This window comes from Diabrotica virgifera, chromosome 2 (assembly GCF_917563875.1).
Source record: "Diabrotica virgifera virgifera chromosome 2, PGI_DIABVI_V3a".
NCBI classification, from domain to species: Eukaryota; Metazoa; Arthropoda; class Insecta; order Coleoptera; family Chrysomelidae; genus Diabrotica; species Diabrotica virgifera.
The window spans coordinates 40,383,008-40,400,228 of record NC_065444.1 but is presented as its reverse complement, the minus strand read 5'-3'; the positions used below and the strand labels follow the sequence as shown (position 1 = coordinate 40,400,228).

The 17,221-nt window shown below is 32.0% G+C and overlaps 1 protein-coding gene across 1 annotated transcript; it reads left to right on the top strand.

Annotated features, from left to right (window-relative positions):
* Window positions 1-484: 484 nt before the first annotated feature.
* LOC114328488 (juvenile hormone acid O-methyltransferase) lies at window positions 485-16,656 on the top strand. Its single transcript, XM_028277347.2, has 3 exons — window positions 485-952; window positions 16,017-16,291; window positions 16,468-16,656. Exons 1-3 carry the CDS (start codon window positions 585-587, stop codon window positions 16,641-16,643), a joined length of 819 nt encoding a protein of 272 aa, XP_028133148.1. The 5' UTR covers window positions 485-584; the 3' UTR covers window positions 16,644-16,656.
* Window positions 16,657-17,221: the final 565 nt, after the last annotated feature.

Sequence of the window (17,221 nt, the reverse complement as noted above, 5' to 3'; positions counted from 1 at the left end):
ATAAAGTATTGGAGAATCAAAAAATTGCACTAAAATAGCAATTACGCCAGTGGCGTAGAATTTGGGAAGGGTTAACCATTCATGTTCCCCCGTCGTACGCCTCTGGCAGTAGCCAGAAACGTTTTTTTAACATAATTTAGTAGATTTTATAATACCAGCACCACTTACCAAATTTAGTGTTGCTGTCCCATGCCTGTCAGGAAATATTCAAAAATAAATAAAATAAAAGTTTAACTTGGACACCCTGTATTTCGGTTATTATCAACTTTTGTACTAAGGTAAGTTAGCTTAAATCGGCCTATTTTAACCTCAGGAATCTAGGGTTAAGCTATTGCCCATTATTTACCAAACACCCTGTATATGTAGACACTCTTTTTTTTATTTAACAAAGGTCATGAACTGGGTTAAAAATACAGTTATCATTTTATTGGGCAATTTATCAAACTATTACACAATTAAGATATACGTATAAATAAAACACATGATACTAATTTCTGTGAATATTTTAAAGTATTGGCAAAGAAAAGTAAAACTTGTAAAAAATTTTAGACAGCAGAAGAAATTGCACAAATTAATTCATAAATATGGCTATGATATTACCTGAATTGTACAACCAATGCAACAACTTAACAGTATCCACCACCAAAGATCATCTGGCCAAGTATAAAGGTCTAATTAAATGGAAAAACGAGGAATCCATCATGGAACTGGGGGTTGGAGATGGCAACTGTTCGATGTACTGTCTACAGCCCTTTTTGCCGAGCCGTTACAAGGAATTTGTTGCCATGGATATCTCGGAAGCTATGTTGGAGTACGCGAAAAATAATATCAACCTGCCAAATGCTAGGTTTGTTCAATGTGATGTTGGAAGTGAAGAAATCGATGATGAGTTTATTGAAAAGTTTGACCATATATTCAGTTTTTATTGTATACATATGATAGAGAATATAAGGTAAGTTTAAATATTGTTTTTGATTATAATATCCCGAGAGATAGTGTCAAATTTAACCGGAGCATTTTAGTATGGTTGTTTTCTTTTTATTTAGTTAGGTGTTCCAAAGCTTATTAACCCTTGTCCTTGCAACACATTTTACTTACGTAACCGGGCAACTCGGGTCCGTTGGGCCCACCACTGTTCTTGAATGAACTATTCATTTTTACCCATATATTTCTAATATCCTTTTTGATTTTTTATTAAAGTTAAATTTAAATTGTCTAGATTATAAAAAGGTGCTACTATAGTATGCAGTCTACATCGAGATATCGATCTACCTGAAGTTATTAGTTGTCCAATAAAGGCATATATGTAGCTCTGTAGAGTCGCAATATTTCTAATCCCCATGACTTTCTCGGCTTCTTTATTTGTAAACTTCACTATTTCGTTCACAATGTTTTCGTCCTCAAACAAACAAAAGGAGTCAACAGGACCATCTACACTTTGACCAGGGGCTAACATTACTTTGTGTACTTTGCTTTTTATTATGTCGCAGGATCGCATACGTCCTGTCGGTTGTAGTTGACTCTTCTAGTTTTTTTTCCTTTGGAGTTGTATGACTACGGGCCCTTCAAGGCTCATTCGCCGATTCACCAATTTTGCTCATTTATTTTACAATATATTTTCCTATATCTATCTACTTAACATTTTCTATCCTACTTATTCTACATACTTTATAAGGAATGACCACTGGTCAGTGGGAATACCACATCACACAAAAACACAGGTTTACTTATTAGTCCAGGAATCGAAGCTTTTCACCTCGCAATTTTTACAGAATGGATCGATTTGCTTAAAAATTTGAGAATAAGTAATAGATAGTCCAAAGATCAAAATCTATATGATGCCGAAAGGCGTTTTTACCATGGGGGTGGTTGCAACTCCTTCTCGGTGGTGGAATTTTTTTATTATATTTTGATCACAAAAGTTAATAAAAACGTTCATTTTAAGCAAAAACTGTTCTATACATTTTTTTTGATAAAATTGATAGTTTTTGATTTATTCGCTATCGAAAGTGTTAGTTTTATATTGAAAAAATCAATGTTTTTTTATATTTATACTCATTTACGATTCACTCAATTTTTGTTGTAGAAAAAGTTTTTTCAAACCAAGTTTTTGGGAATTAAATAACCTACAATTCCATATTTAAACATTTTTTCGTATCTCTGATGCTAATCTTTCTATTCTGAAGAAAATGTAATTTTTTGCCAAACTACAAAAATTCGTTATTCGGTTTAAATTCCAGTTTTTTTAAAAATAAACATTCTAAGCCACTCAAACTTCTGAAATCTATTAATAATGCATAAATAAAGAAAAATAAATAAGGTCAATGACTAGAAACACCGCTAACTTACCTTATTATGCTTCCAGTTGGATTTCTACTTTTTTTTTTTCAAAAAAATATATTGATTTTTTAACCGTAACTTTTTTATTTTTCTTCCTAGAAAGTTTAAAAAAAATAATTTTTATAAGATCTATAAGGCTATTAATATCTATTCGTTTTAAAATCCTCAGTCGCAAAAAGAAGTGACTTTGAAAGAGTTGGTAAAGGTGGTTTTTGCATGTTATTACAAGTTTTAATTGTCAGTAGCTCACTCAATTTTGCCGTAAAAAAATTTCTTTTAAACCATGTTCTTGGGAATTAAATAACCTACAATTTTGTATTTAAATATTTTTTCATATCTCTGAAGCTAATCTTTCTATTACGAAGAAAAGGGCATTTTTTACCAAACTACAAAAATTCGTTATTCACTTTTAACCCCATTTTTTTTTAATTTATCATTATAAGTCGGTCAAACATCTAAAACCTATTAATAATACATAAATAAAGAAGACCAAATAAGGTCAATGACTTATTTTAATTAGGGTGGTGAGTAGGGAGAAGTTTCCGATCACTTTTTCGCTGAAAAAAATAGGCACTGACATTCTTTTTATTATAAATTACTTAAATATTGAGCTAGAAACGATTTTTTTATTTTAGGAGATAGATATTTTTATATACTTTTAATTAGTTCCAACAAGTTATCCTCGAAAAATTCATAGTTTTCCCGTCTTTTGACTTTGAAACTACAATATTTAGCATTTGACGAAGAAGAGCTAACATACAATAAAGCATAGCTCGATTACTATTGGTCTTAAAGAAAATTTAAAAAACGGTTTTGTTTATTTTTTAAAAGCTACATTTTTGTTAAGCAAAATTCTTTTGATAAAACAAAAACTTTGTGAGTTATTAGCAGAAAACTGATTAAAAACATTGATTTTTTCGATATAAAACTAAGACCTTCGATAGCGAATAAATCTAAAACTATTAATTTTATCAAAAAAATGTATATACCCTATTCCACGAATATACGCCTGTGTTGGATCATTTCGACAACGAATATTTTATTGTGGAAAATATGAAGAACGAAAGTAAATTGCAAATTACATTGCTGTTTATTGGAATAATTATCAGATCCATTTACTTTCGTACTTCTTATGTTGCACACTGAAAATATTCGTTGTCGCGATAATCCAAAACAGGCGTATGTTGGTGGAATGAACCATAGAACGGATTTGTCTTAGAATGAATGTTGTTACCAACTTTTGCGGTCAAAATAAAATAAAAAATTTCCACCCGCGACATGGGGTGGCAACCACCCCCATGGTAAAAGCGCCTTTCGGCCTCATATAGATTTTGATCCTTGGACTATCCACTACGTATTCTCAAATTTTCAAGCAAATCGATACATTCTGTAAAAATTGCGAGGTTTTGTCCTATTTTAAGCTTTATTACTTGGACTATATAATATTATAATAGATTTTAATTTCGGTCGTTACGTCAGTTAGTTTATAATTTGATTTTTATATTTTTAATATATTCTATAAATAATTGCATTAATTCTGTATTATTAGTTTGTGATAATATATATGTTAAATTTATTGGGTGTGTTATATTTTTACAACTGTATAATTTACTTATAAACATATTTATATTTATTTGTATTAGAGGGCAATTTAATATCATATGTTCAGAATCACCTATTTCTCCACATTGACCATATGGATTGTCTCTTAAATGGACTCTTCTAGTTAATTCTATCCTTAGTTTCAAAAATTACACACTCTGAAATCTAAGAACTTGTAGCTAGACATTCTTCATTATCACTCAATACTACTTGCTGATCATCATCTTCACTTCCTTCCAAAAGATGATCTTCAATTTCAGAGCTTAGTTTCAAAAATTACAAACTCTGAAATCTGGGAACTTGTAGCTAGACATTCTTCTTCATTATCACTCAATACTACTTGCTGATCATCCCCTTCACTTCCTTCCGAAAGATGATCTTCAATTTCAGAGCCACTTTGAATGCCACCTACTGCAGGAGATTCTTCATCATCAGAATCCCATAAATTATATGATGCAATATCTTGCAGTTCTGCAGCAGATAATGGTTTTCGGAACATTTTATTCGCACTATCTACTTTCACTGTAATTCAATATAATTTTAGGAGCTTAGTTGTCGACACTAACATCGATATCAAACGACTGATAGCAGATGCATTATTTATTTCAAAATATGTACAGGTACCTACCTAACAATATTATTGCATTCCACCAATGATTATCAGTTTTTAAAATTCATTTATAATAGATATAACACCTATTGTAAGCATCTCTTTGATGTTCACGTGATGTTACACGTTTAGTCTTTATTATTGGATTTCCGGAATCATAAAAGTCGTTTAAATAATCCACAAAAACATTACCTGACTGCCAGATTAACTTCTGTAAAAAAATTTTAGACTTTAGGTATAAATACAAATAGGGTCCGACGGGCCAGTGTTGCCCGTTTGCGTGACAAAATTTTTTCGACGCAATAATTTGAAAAATGAAAATGAATATTTTGAATAGCTCATGACTATGTTGAAGTAAACATATTTCTAAACAAATTCAGTGATGCATAAAATTAAATAAAGTTTTTTTTATCAGTTTATGATAAAAGAATCGGCGTCTCGGGCCCCTTGGTCCCACCTTGCCCGGATAAGGGTTAACAAATTATGTGTCAGCTGGCCCAAAACCGGGGATTTTAGGCAAGAAAAGGTAAAATGTAAAACTTCATGGAAAAACGCTACAACTTATAGGTCAAGTATTTATTTTCGTGACTTACGTGTATAATAGCCAAGAACACCTAGCTACTGGCTTTCACCCAGACGACTCGGGTTCAAATCCTGGCCCTGAAAACCTTTTTTGTTTTTAAAATTGACATTTTGATTTGAAAAATAAATATTTTTGATAATACCACTTTTTTATTATTTATACGATACAATGTAAAAAAGTCTATGTCTTTATAGAATCGTAAACTTTGCATTTGATCATTTATATTCAGCTGACGCTTGTTTTCTTACAATCTAAAATTCATAAATTAATGATTTATACTTTTTAATCTTTGCCAAACTACATAGTTCAAGAATATTTTTTTATTATTAACTAGCTGACCCGGCTAACTTCGTACCGCCTTAGAACTAAAAAATGTTTAAAAGTTAAATACCTAAAAATTACCAGAAAACCAAAAAATACTCAAAAATATTGCGTATACCTACTTTTTTTCTAATAAACAATATTGTTTTTGTGGTGTCTGCGTAAATAATGATTACAGTCGAACCCGCTTATTGGAATAGCCTTCGTGTCAAGCAAAAGTATTCTTATAACCGATCATTGGTGGCTGGTAGAAACGGTCCAGGACAGCAAATTTTTATCCTTAAAGCGGAATATTCCTTTAACAGGTATTCTAATAAGCGGGTTTGACTGTACTTAGATTGGTCGCATTAACTCATAAACCTTCCCGGGTTCATGTACAACAACTTTGCTTGAGGTCATCATATTATGATGAAATGCATAGTTTACGATTCGAGAAGGGGCATACAGACAAACATTCATTTTTATATATAATAGAGAACAAGAAAATATTTAGATTAATGGAGGGGTTGGTGATAAAAAAGTAAAAAATTAGGGTCGGGGAGGGAGGAGGGGCAATAGATTGGTCGTACTAGCTAAGGAAGCTTTATTAGGGGGTTATGTACAACAACTTTGTTTATTAAGGTCAATCATAATAATATTATGATATTCTATCTTCTATTAGCCTTGCGACATCCAATCTCTATCCTGAGCCATGTGCATCCATTTTGAACCTGCTTGGTGTTTTAGGTCATCTACCCATCTCATCTGTGTTCTCCCTCTCTTTCGTTTATAATGTCCATGGTCTCCACTCTGTAATAATTTTATTCCATCTTTCGTCTTTTTGTCTAATCGTATGACCGGCGAATTTCCATTTTAATTTAGCTGCTTGACAAGTAGCATCTTTATCTTTTGTGATATTTCTTACCCAGAAATTCCTTTTTCTATCTGACAGTCTTACGTTGATCATTTGTCTTTCCATTGCTCTTTGTGTTTACGCAATTCTGTCCATATTCGCTTTTGTGAACGTCCATGTTTGACATCCATATGTAAGGACCGGAAGAATACATTGGTCGTAGATTTTCGTTTTTAGATATTGAGGGTAATTTTTATTCTTCAATACAAAGCTGAGCTTACAAAAAGAGGCCCACGCTAACTTCGTTCGTCTCTGTATTTCTGATGTTTGGTTGCCTCTATTCAATTTTATTATTTGTTCCAAGTATATGTATTCATTCACTTCCTCTATTTGGTTTTGCTTAACTACGATCCTTAACTCATCCTCTTGATTTGTTATCACTTTTGTTTTGCTGTAATTCATTATTAATCCAACTTTACTGGCTTCGTGGTCTAGTTTTTGTATCAATTTTTGTAGTTGTTCCTTGTCTGTAGCGATAATGACGATATCATCAGTAGGGTGGAACGAAAAAGGTCAAAAAAATAAAAGAAAAGAAAAATTCTTGTGGCTATCGTTTAAAAGTTGTGTCAGGTGAAAAAAACAATTGGTGCGAGAGCATTTTGAAGTAAAAAAATAACTTGAGGTTCCATATTGGATTTGAAAAATGAAAAAACAAAAAAATTATTTTTGTCGAAAAAATCAATATGGCTCTGATCAAATTTCAATGGTCTTGTTTTACCAATTAAATGTGACATTCTAAAGTGCTTTCTCTTTATTCCTAATGAACTTAAGTTGACAAATAATAACAAAGATCCATCTAGTGCCGACGTGTTGAACGCCGTTGCAACGAAAGTAGAACAAATATGAATAAAAGCTTCTATTCCAACATTATCGGGTAAGTGCATCCAAGATATGATTAAAAACATTTATATTAGAGTATCAAAATCTTAAGCGATAGGTACACAACAACTCAGCAAGCATCTGATTCATAAATAGAAAAGATTTGCCAGTTTCGAAAGGAGTGTAAAAAGTTAATGAATATCGCAGCTTGCAAGGGCAACATGACTGGAACTGTGTGTGTACTTGTGATAAAATCAAGAAAGTACCACAAAATGAGCGAATTTTTCTTCAAGATCAACGATCCTGTCAAAAAATGGCAATTGGACCAGTGGATATTGCAGCATCTGGAGCAATAAGGAAGAAAATGTAAAGAACCATGAAGGCAAAGGCAAGTTCTCAAAAATATAATACTGACGAAATTGTTCTTAAAGCATGTACCGTAGATTCCTCTAATCCTTTCATAAGTAGCAGCTTGTCTGACTCAAATTCTTCTGATGAAGATGATCATGAAGAAGAATTCATCGCTCCTTTGTCAACAGTTACAGTCCAACCATCTACGTCACAAATACTGCGGCACTTCACTTCAATGGCTAGTATGCTTATTTCATTGCAATGAGCTACCTCTACGTCATTTAATTCAACAGTTAGATGGACGCACCAGTGGACCACTTGATTTTTCAGGGCCAATAGGGAAACTTCTGGAACGCTGTGAAGAGAAGGCTGTTATCGATTTTGTCGCAATAGAAAACAACCTTGCAATATTATTAAAAACAACAGACCTTAGTACCGATCAGAAGTACTTGTACCAAATCAGTCAAGCAGTTTCTGCGGGAAAATGTCCTAATGATTTGCGCCTTAAAAAACCTGGGAAAATATCACACGCAAGGTGGCTGACAGTTGATATCGGTTGCTTCGATTGTATGTTGGAACTGAGTGTCCCAGCCCCCAATTAATTATGTTAGTAAGTTTCATCCAAAAGGTGAATGCACCAGTTTGGTTTTATATAAAACTGTATCCTAGCTGTTCTGATGGTTCAAAATATTTATGGCGAATGATCCATTATTCACGATTTCTAACAGTTGACCTAAGAAAAATTGTCGATGCCGTTATCCAAAGGAATGCTTATTTTGCCCATCCCGAAAATGTATTTCTCGGTATGATGAAAGATGAACGAAAACATATACGGGAGCTAAGACTACGCAGAGTGCCGAAAGCTAGAGAAAGTCAGAAAAAAAAAGATCCGGAGATTCAAAATACCAACATTAAATTTTAGTGCTGCAGATTATAATGACTAATGACTTAATTTCTGTTTCTGGGTTCAAAGTTACGGCTTCTCCTTTGCTAAAACATATTTCCAATGAAGATGTAAGGGATATGATTGATTCTGGGAATTACAACAACATAGATGTTTTAAACTGCCCTTGTCATACAAAGTCCGTGGAAATAATTGTTAAGTTAGTAACTGAAGCATCAGCTGCTGTTTGTGGACCAGAATCAAGGGATGGCTTTATTCGTTCAAGGTTGCAGTCTAGAAATATGCCGTTTTTTAACACAAAATCAGACTATCAATCTTAAAATGTATATTGTATCATAAAACAATTATTTAGATTCAACGAACTGATAAAAAAATAAATTTTTAATATTATATTTTTTTTTGTTATTCCCAAAAATTTAAATTTAATATGGAACCTGAAGATCGGGTCCAATACAAAAAAGATTTCTTACAGTTTTATCATACATCAAAACACAACTTTTTCGCACTAGCCCCATAAAAAATAATGACTTCGAATTTTTCGTTCCACCCTAATCATCAGCGTATCTTAGGTGATTTAAGTATTAGCCGTTAATGATGATTCCATATTCTTCCCATTGAAATCTCTTGAAAATGTCTTCTAGAGCTTGGTTGAAGAGCTTCGGCGAAATCGTATCTCCCTGTCTAACGCCCCTTTTGATAGGTATGGGGTGTGTATTCTGTTCAAGTTGGATCGTAGTTGTGGCCTTACTGTATATATTAGAGATTAGTTCTGTATACCTGTAATCTACTCTGCTATTGTGTAGTGATTGTTTCACTGCCCAGTGTTCTAAGGAGTCGAATGCCTTTCCAAAATCTATAAATGCCATATACAGTATGTCCCTGTAAGTTGTATCCATATGGAAAACTTTTTTATTATTAACTTAACGAAAAAAAGTTATTCTTCATAAAAAGCTCTGCATGATCCAAAACCTAAGATTTAACCATCAAATATCAAATTTTTTGAATATTATACGAGGTATGTCAAAAAGTTTAAATTTTACTCAAGAGTAAAGTAGCTTTATTTTTCACAGTATCGAGAATTGCTATTATGAAAAGTTGTTTGGAATTATAAACTATATTCTAATATGCAACTACATATTTCTAATTGAAAAATTTTTTTTTGAAAAATTATGGATAACTACTAATATTATTTTCAGTTATTTCAATTTTGATAACTCTTTTATTATTAATTTTACGAAAAAAGTGATTCTTAATAAAAAGTTCTGGATGGTCTAAAACCTAAAATACAACCATCTTATATCAAATTTTATCAATTTTATATGAGGTGTGTCAAAAAAGATAAATTTAGATCAAAAGTAAAGTATTTTTGTAGTTCAGAATATTTCAATTAGATGGATGTAATTACATACTGAAACATAGTTTTTAATTCTAAATAACTTTTCATAATAACAATTTTCGATATTTTGAAAAATAAACGTATTTTGCTCTTGAGCGAAATTCATATTTTTGGTATACCTCGTATAAAATTGATAAAATTTGATATAAGATGGTTGTGTCTTAGGTTTTAGATCATGTAGAACTTTTTATTAGGAATCACTTTTTTTCGTAAAATTAATTATAAAAGAGTTATCTGAATTGATATAACTGAAAATAATGTTAATCCATAATTTTTCAAAAAAAATTTTTTTTCAATTAGAAGGATGTAGTTGCATACTAGAATATAGTTTTTAATTCCAAACATCTTTTCATAATAGGGATTTTCAATATTGTCAAAAATAAGGCTACTTTACTCTTGAGTGAAATTCAAACTTTTTGACATACCTCGTATAATATTCAAAAAATTTGATATTTGATGGTTAAATCTTACGTTTTGGAGCATGCAGAGCTTTTTATGAAGAATAACTTTTTTTCGTAAAGTTAACAATAAAAAAGTTTTCCATATGGATACAACTTACAGGGACATACTGTATATGAGTATTTGGTATTCATTTATTTTCTCAATAAGTAACTTCATTGTCAGTAGGTGATCACATTGTAGCCTTTTCTGAATCCTGCCTGTTCCTTGGTCTGATAATTGTTGAATTTAGGAGTTAGTCTGTTGGTTAATATTTTAGTTAACGATTATTTATACATAATATTAAGTAAGGTAATCGGTCTATAATTGTTCAGATCTTTTTTGTCTCCTTTTTTAAACAATAATAGTGTGATTGCTTCATTCCAAGTTCTGGGTATGTTTTGTGTACTATAATATTATGATATTATTATAATATGATCAAATGCAAAATGACATACAGACTTTTTTATATTGTGTCGTATAAATAATAAAAACGTGGTATTATCAAAAACAAATTATTTTTCAAATCAAAATGTCAATTTTAAAAACAAAAAATTTTTTCAAGGCCAGGATTTGAACCAGAGTCGTCTTGGTGAAAGCCAGTAGATAGGTATTCTTGGCTATTATACACGTAAGTGACGGAGATAAATATTTTATATATAAGTTGTAGCGTTTTTCCATCAAGTTTCACATTTTACCTTTTCTGGCCTAAAATCCCCGGTTTTGGGCCAGCTGACACATCATTTGTTAATAAGCTTTGGAACACATAACTAAATAAAAAGAAAACAGCCATGCTAAACTGCTCCGGTTAAATTTGATACTACCTCCCGGGCTATAACTTCTTTTTAATTTTCATGACCTTGTCTGTTTTTCAATGTGCCTCCAGTACCTAAGTTGTGGTTCCATCGTTTTTCGTGGTCTTACCACTGATTGTCTTCCTATTGGGAAACCGTCTCTCTACTACTCTATTTGTTTTTATTCATCTTATATTATCATTCCATTCGACTCTTCTCTTTCTCACCCTGTCCTGTACTTTTAGATCAGTCCCACTGGGTCTTACCATAGATTTTTCTAAGCCTTTTTATCTGTACTGTTGCAAACATTATTTTTGTTCTCTCTGTCTCAGACCGCTATTTACCACCAACGTAATTCCTGTTATTTAACATGTTCTACACTTGTCCGACACTTGTTAAAATGCCCAACATATTTGTCAGACAAACCTTTTTTCATATATTATCTAAAGTTTGCTATTGCATAAACTTAAAAACGGCCTGCCAGTTTTCACAATCATAAATTTGCCAGGATGACACAATCCACAATTAAAACTTCCCCTGTTCCAGTGTTCCCATACATCAAAGTTTGTCCTACTAGACACCGTTAAGCTTGTTATTAATCAACTTTTTTTTTGATACGCGGGATCTAGGGCTATATCTGTATCTTTTATTTTAAATTAAAGACACATAAATTCATATTTTCTTTTCGAGATATACAAATCTTCCTCAAACAAATCTTAAAGAGCGTAGGTACAATGCAGCAGCCTTGGCGAAATCCTTTTGTCACCTTTGTGTTTTTGTCACCTTTTGTCTAATTTTATTGAACTCTTTATATCGTCGCACAACTCTCTCATATCATTAATGTACATCGATGGAATTCTCTTGTTTTCCAGCACCTGCCACAGCTTGGCTAAAAGGACAACATAATAGGCCTTTTGAAGATCAATAAATATTATTTGGTTCTCTGTATTTTGTTCAGAAGAGCATTGTTTGTTTGTCTAATTAAAGAGTCTATTAAAACTGACTGAATGACGGATGTCTGTTCCGGCGGGCGAACTTTCGACATCAACTTGTGTGTGTGGGTGAAGTCGAGTTCGCTCCGCTTCGTTCAGGTATATTTTAGAACGGTACGAATTGGCTCCCGCATGAATGCGGGTAGGCTCTCATATAATCGCGGAAACATTAGACATTGTTGCCAAATCGTGTAATATTTATACTGCTTAGGAAATTTACATAGTGATATAGACTTTTTATAGGAAAATTATACTTTTAGACAAATACTTTTAGAGTTTGTTTTAGTTCAACATTGGCATATGTGGCAATTTTAACACAAATTATCGGTGTCGGCCGGTATGCGCTCGACCGTTTTGCGCTCTTACCTGAAATCGGCCGGTTTGCGCTCTACACTCTAATACACGAAAGTTAAGTTAGGACCGAAGGGTTAGGTCTTCCACCTTTCCCATAGATATTTCTAGGAAGGTACCTGTTTCTAACAAAAAGAGAAAATTTGAAAGAAGTGACAACGCTGGGTGATATTTTCGACATGTTTAGGTAAAATGAATTTTGTCTATGGGAGCCAATTCGGACTCTACCTTTTTTAGTTCAGGTAAAATTCTTACCATTGGGAGCGAACTCGACCCCGTCCGTGTGTGTACATGGGGTAATCCAATGGTCAAATTTTATTACAGGAAATTTCGACACCACGCGGTAAATCAAGTAGCTGGGTAATTACTTGGGTTTCCTCAATATTTATTATCACTTGCATCTAAACTTACACGAATATTATTAATTTTATTTCTTGTTTGACGTCTTGTTTTTATAGGGATAGTAAATTTTCATACAGTACAAATTTTTTTCTCCAATTATTTAATATACATGGCTTGGAAATTGGACATTATGTTCTTTTTTAAAGGACAAATTGTCGATGACATACAAAAATTGATTTTGTTTACTAAAGTCTAAAATTTTTTGCAACATTTCAATTATCATTAGAGTCAATTGAAATATTTGTGGACTTGGAAATAAGCCATTCACTGTGCTGTATTGGGTATGTGATCCAATGTAAAAATTCGCGGATGCCGTTTTCACTTACATCAAAATTGATGTAAAAAAATGATGTTTAAAAAAATTAAAGCTTTGGACTTGGTACAAGAATATAAGAATACAAATTCAGAAATTGCAAAATTGTTGAAGAATGCTTTGTTTATGATTTAATATCATATAAACCTTAACACTTGATCATGTGCAGATTATTTACCGGAAAATTACATAATCGATGGTCTATTTCCACCACAGATATGGTCTAATCAGAATCCAGGTTTATTACGAGGACCACGAATGCCTGCGGACCTTTCCATTCGAGGGTTAATTCTTCTTTTTACTCAACGCATCCTTTTGTTTTTATGCTTATTAAAAAGTTTTAAGTGGGCACTTATGTTAAAATAAATAGTAGATACTACCGTTAAGGCTAAATTAGCAATTTTAGAGAAAATGATAGGTACACTACGATTCCAACAAATACGTACGTAGATAGATTAGATTTTATTAAAGCTATATCTTACCATTCCTATAATAGCTAATAAATTATTGTATACATGAAATATCGACTGTAAAATGTATAAAAATTACTAGTTGTGTTATATTCAGATTAGTCCAGAAAGCCACTGCTCATCCACTAGGAAAAATATTCTGATTTGGATTTTTTGCACAATCTTACTCAAAAAGGACTCCTTTTAACAAATTTGCATGTTGCCAGGACCAAATGGTGGTCAAAAATTTTTTAAACGTTTTTTTTTGTTTTTTTCCTAAAATTATTTTTTGCATGGAAAAAAGTTTTTTTTAGGTTTTTTGGATCATTCCAAACAGAAAAGGTCTTTAGTGACTTTTCTCTAAAAATGATAGTTTTTGACATATAAGCGATTAAAAATTTAAAAATTGCGAAATCGGCCATTTGTAACCCTCAAAAACTATGTGAAAAACTGAAAATTTGAATATTGCCATAGTAGGTAGATATTCTTTAAACATCTATTGATGAAATCCCGAAGAGTTTTTTGCAATACAATATTCACAACTCCTTTGTTTTTTAATTTCTAATCAAGCGTGCGCGACACTATTTTCCACCGACAGTATGGTGCAAATGAAAGGAATAAATTCATTATTTCGTAAACCGGCGACTACCAGGAAAAATCCCGAACAAGTCAATTTTTATATTTAAGTTATGATATTGTGGCATATATGGTATACTAGTGACGTCATCCATCTGGACGTGATGACGTAATCGATGATTTTTTTAAATGAGAATAGGGGTCGTGTGCTAGCTCATTTGAAAGTTTCTTCAATCCTCTATTCAGTAATTCAACATTTACATAATTATTTATACAGGGTGTCCAAAAATTTTTTATTAAATTAAATAATTAAAAAAAAAGAAGTAGGACACCCTGTATAAATAATTATGTAAATATTTACATTACTGAATAGAGAATTGAAGAAGCTTTCAAATAAGCTACCACACGACCCCTATTCTCATTTAAAAAAATCATAGATTACGTCATCACGCCCAGATGGATGACTACTAGGTCACTAGTATACCATATATGCCACAATATCATAACTTAAAAATAAAAATCGACCTGTTTCGGGATTTTTCCTTAAAGTCGCCGGATTACGAAATAACGAATTTATTCCTTTCATTTGCACCATAATGTTCGGTGGAAAATAGTGTCGCGCACGCTTGAAGAGCAATTAAAAAACAAAAGAGTTTTGAACATTGTATTGCAAAACGCTCTTCGGAATTTCATCAATCGATGTTTAAAGAATATCTACTTACCTTGGTAACATTCAAATTTTAAGTTTTTCATATAGTTTTTGACGGTCAAAAATGGCCGATTTCGCAATTTTTCAGTTTTTAATCGCTTATATGTTAAAAACTATCATTTTCAGAGAAAAGTCACTAAAGACCTTTTCTGTTTGGAATGATCCAGAAAACCTAAAAAATTTTTTTCAATGCAAAAAAATTATTTTAGGAAGAAAACAAAAAAAAACGTTTAAAAAATTTTTGACCACCTTTTGGTCCTGGAAGCATGTAAATTTGTTAAAAGGAGTCCTTTTTGAGTAAGATTGTGCAAAAAATCCGAATTAGAATATTTTTCCTAGCGGATGCGCAGTGGCTTTCTGGACTAGATATTATTGCCGCGTTAGAGAAATAAAATGTATTGTTATATTCCTATTTGATAGGAGAATTAAAATTTATAATTATAAGCAAAATTCAAATTAATATAAAAGATTTTCAATTTTCTCAGCCACGGGCATGTAAATTTAGAACAACCTGTATACAACAAATTATTATATTTAGTTTTTAAGAAAGTGATTCGAAGAAGTGTACGAAACTCGGTAACAATGCGCCTAAGATAAACAAGTTGAGTGACGCGGACCATTATAGTGTTTCGAGGAAGATTCGATCATTAGCCTACGCTAAATAAGACTCAGTGAAATAGATAATAGGTCATTAAGTTTTGTAAAAAGTAGAAAGTAAGTTTAAATTGGGAAATGATTATTTTTTCTTGAAATCCATTAAACATATTTAGAAAGATTAAAAGTTGGTATTGAGGAATACGGCGAATTAAAATTTGTGGTGGAATGTTGATTTTTGAATCTGGAAGGGATATTGAGAAAGTAGGGGATTGAATGAGGATGAGTATATTATTTTTATAAAATAAACAAATGCAATAATCAATTATGGTATTTTATTTATGCCGCAACTATATTTATTTGGTGTCGAATATTCCTGTAAGATAAAAACCGGCCTTTGGGGCTGGTGTCGAAAATTACCGTTAAATTTTAGTAGCTACCTGCTTGGTGTCGAAATGTCCTACGCTCGTCTGTTCATCCTGAAAATTGTTGTTCTTTTATAATATTATTATTGATTTCCTTTTTACAACATGGAGAGTAAAATATAATATGTAATAATTTTTATATTACAATGTTTCAGTGAAGCCTTTAAAAACCTCTACAAGATGTTAAAACCTGGTGGGCAAATGTTTCTCACTGTTATGGAATACAGTTTAGCAGATATGGCCTTCCACAAATTGAGCGAGGTACCACGATGGGAGAAATACGGGAAACGTACTACTGTCTCGCCGTTTTACTATAGTGAGAGTCCCAAAGAAGAATATATAAAACTATTGCAAACTGCAGGATTTAAAAATTATGTTCTTGAGACCGAGAGAATCGATTTTGAACTTGGAGGAGAGGATATGTGGCAAAGTAAGAAAATAAGTGTTCGTTTTTGTCTCTTTTGCTTTCCATCTCTTTTTTACACTTATTATGTTTTACATATTGCTGTTTTCTATTTTTTATTTTTTGTTTTAGGAATATTTTTTCTTCTCTTCCCTTTTTAATAACAACCTAATCATACTTATGGTTTCTTTTATTTGTTTTAGAACTGTGTATTGCCATAAATCCACTATTACCAAAAATAGCAGCTGAAGAATTAGAAGACTACAAACTAGAATATCTAAACCAATTACGTAAAAGCACCTCATTTTCTTTTAAGAATAATAATTCTAATATAAGTACCAATTTTAATATGTTTATTATTGTAGCAAATAAAAGTTGAAAATTTTAATTTATTCATTGTTGTATTTTTTGTTTTGAGTAGGTAATAACTTTTTAATCACGCTTATTAAGGTCTGCAAACTCAGAGAATACAATATAGGGAAACAGGAAACAACAAATGAGGAAACTTCAGCTAAACATGTCCACGAGAATTAATGAAGTGCGCACTGTTCATATTTTAAATGGAGTCTTGAATATGAAAAAATTATCCTGCCGATGCGATGGGTGCCACTTTTGCTGACTAATAACCAACAACATAATCGTGTAGCTACTTCTAAGCAATATTTAGATCTTATGAAGCGCAATTCAGCTAAACTATTTATGAAACATGGAAGCTGGGAAAAGTGCTCCAAAGCGATCAAGAGTCGAGTAAAGGATCGGAAATATCATGGCCATTGATCGGATAGATGATAATGAATATCACAGAGGAAGAGAAGATGAACACCAGCAAACCACTCGGAAGACCTCCAAACGCTGGTATGAAAGATGAATACTGGAATCACAGCCTCAACGTGTAAAAAAAAGAATGTCTTAAAATAAAAGAAAAAGAGGAAGAAACTGAAAAATCCACGAGAAAAA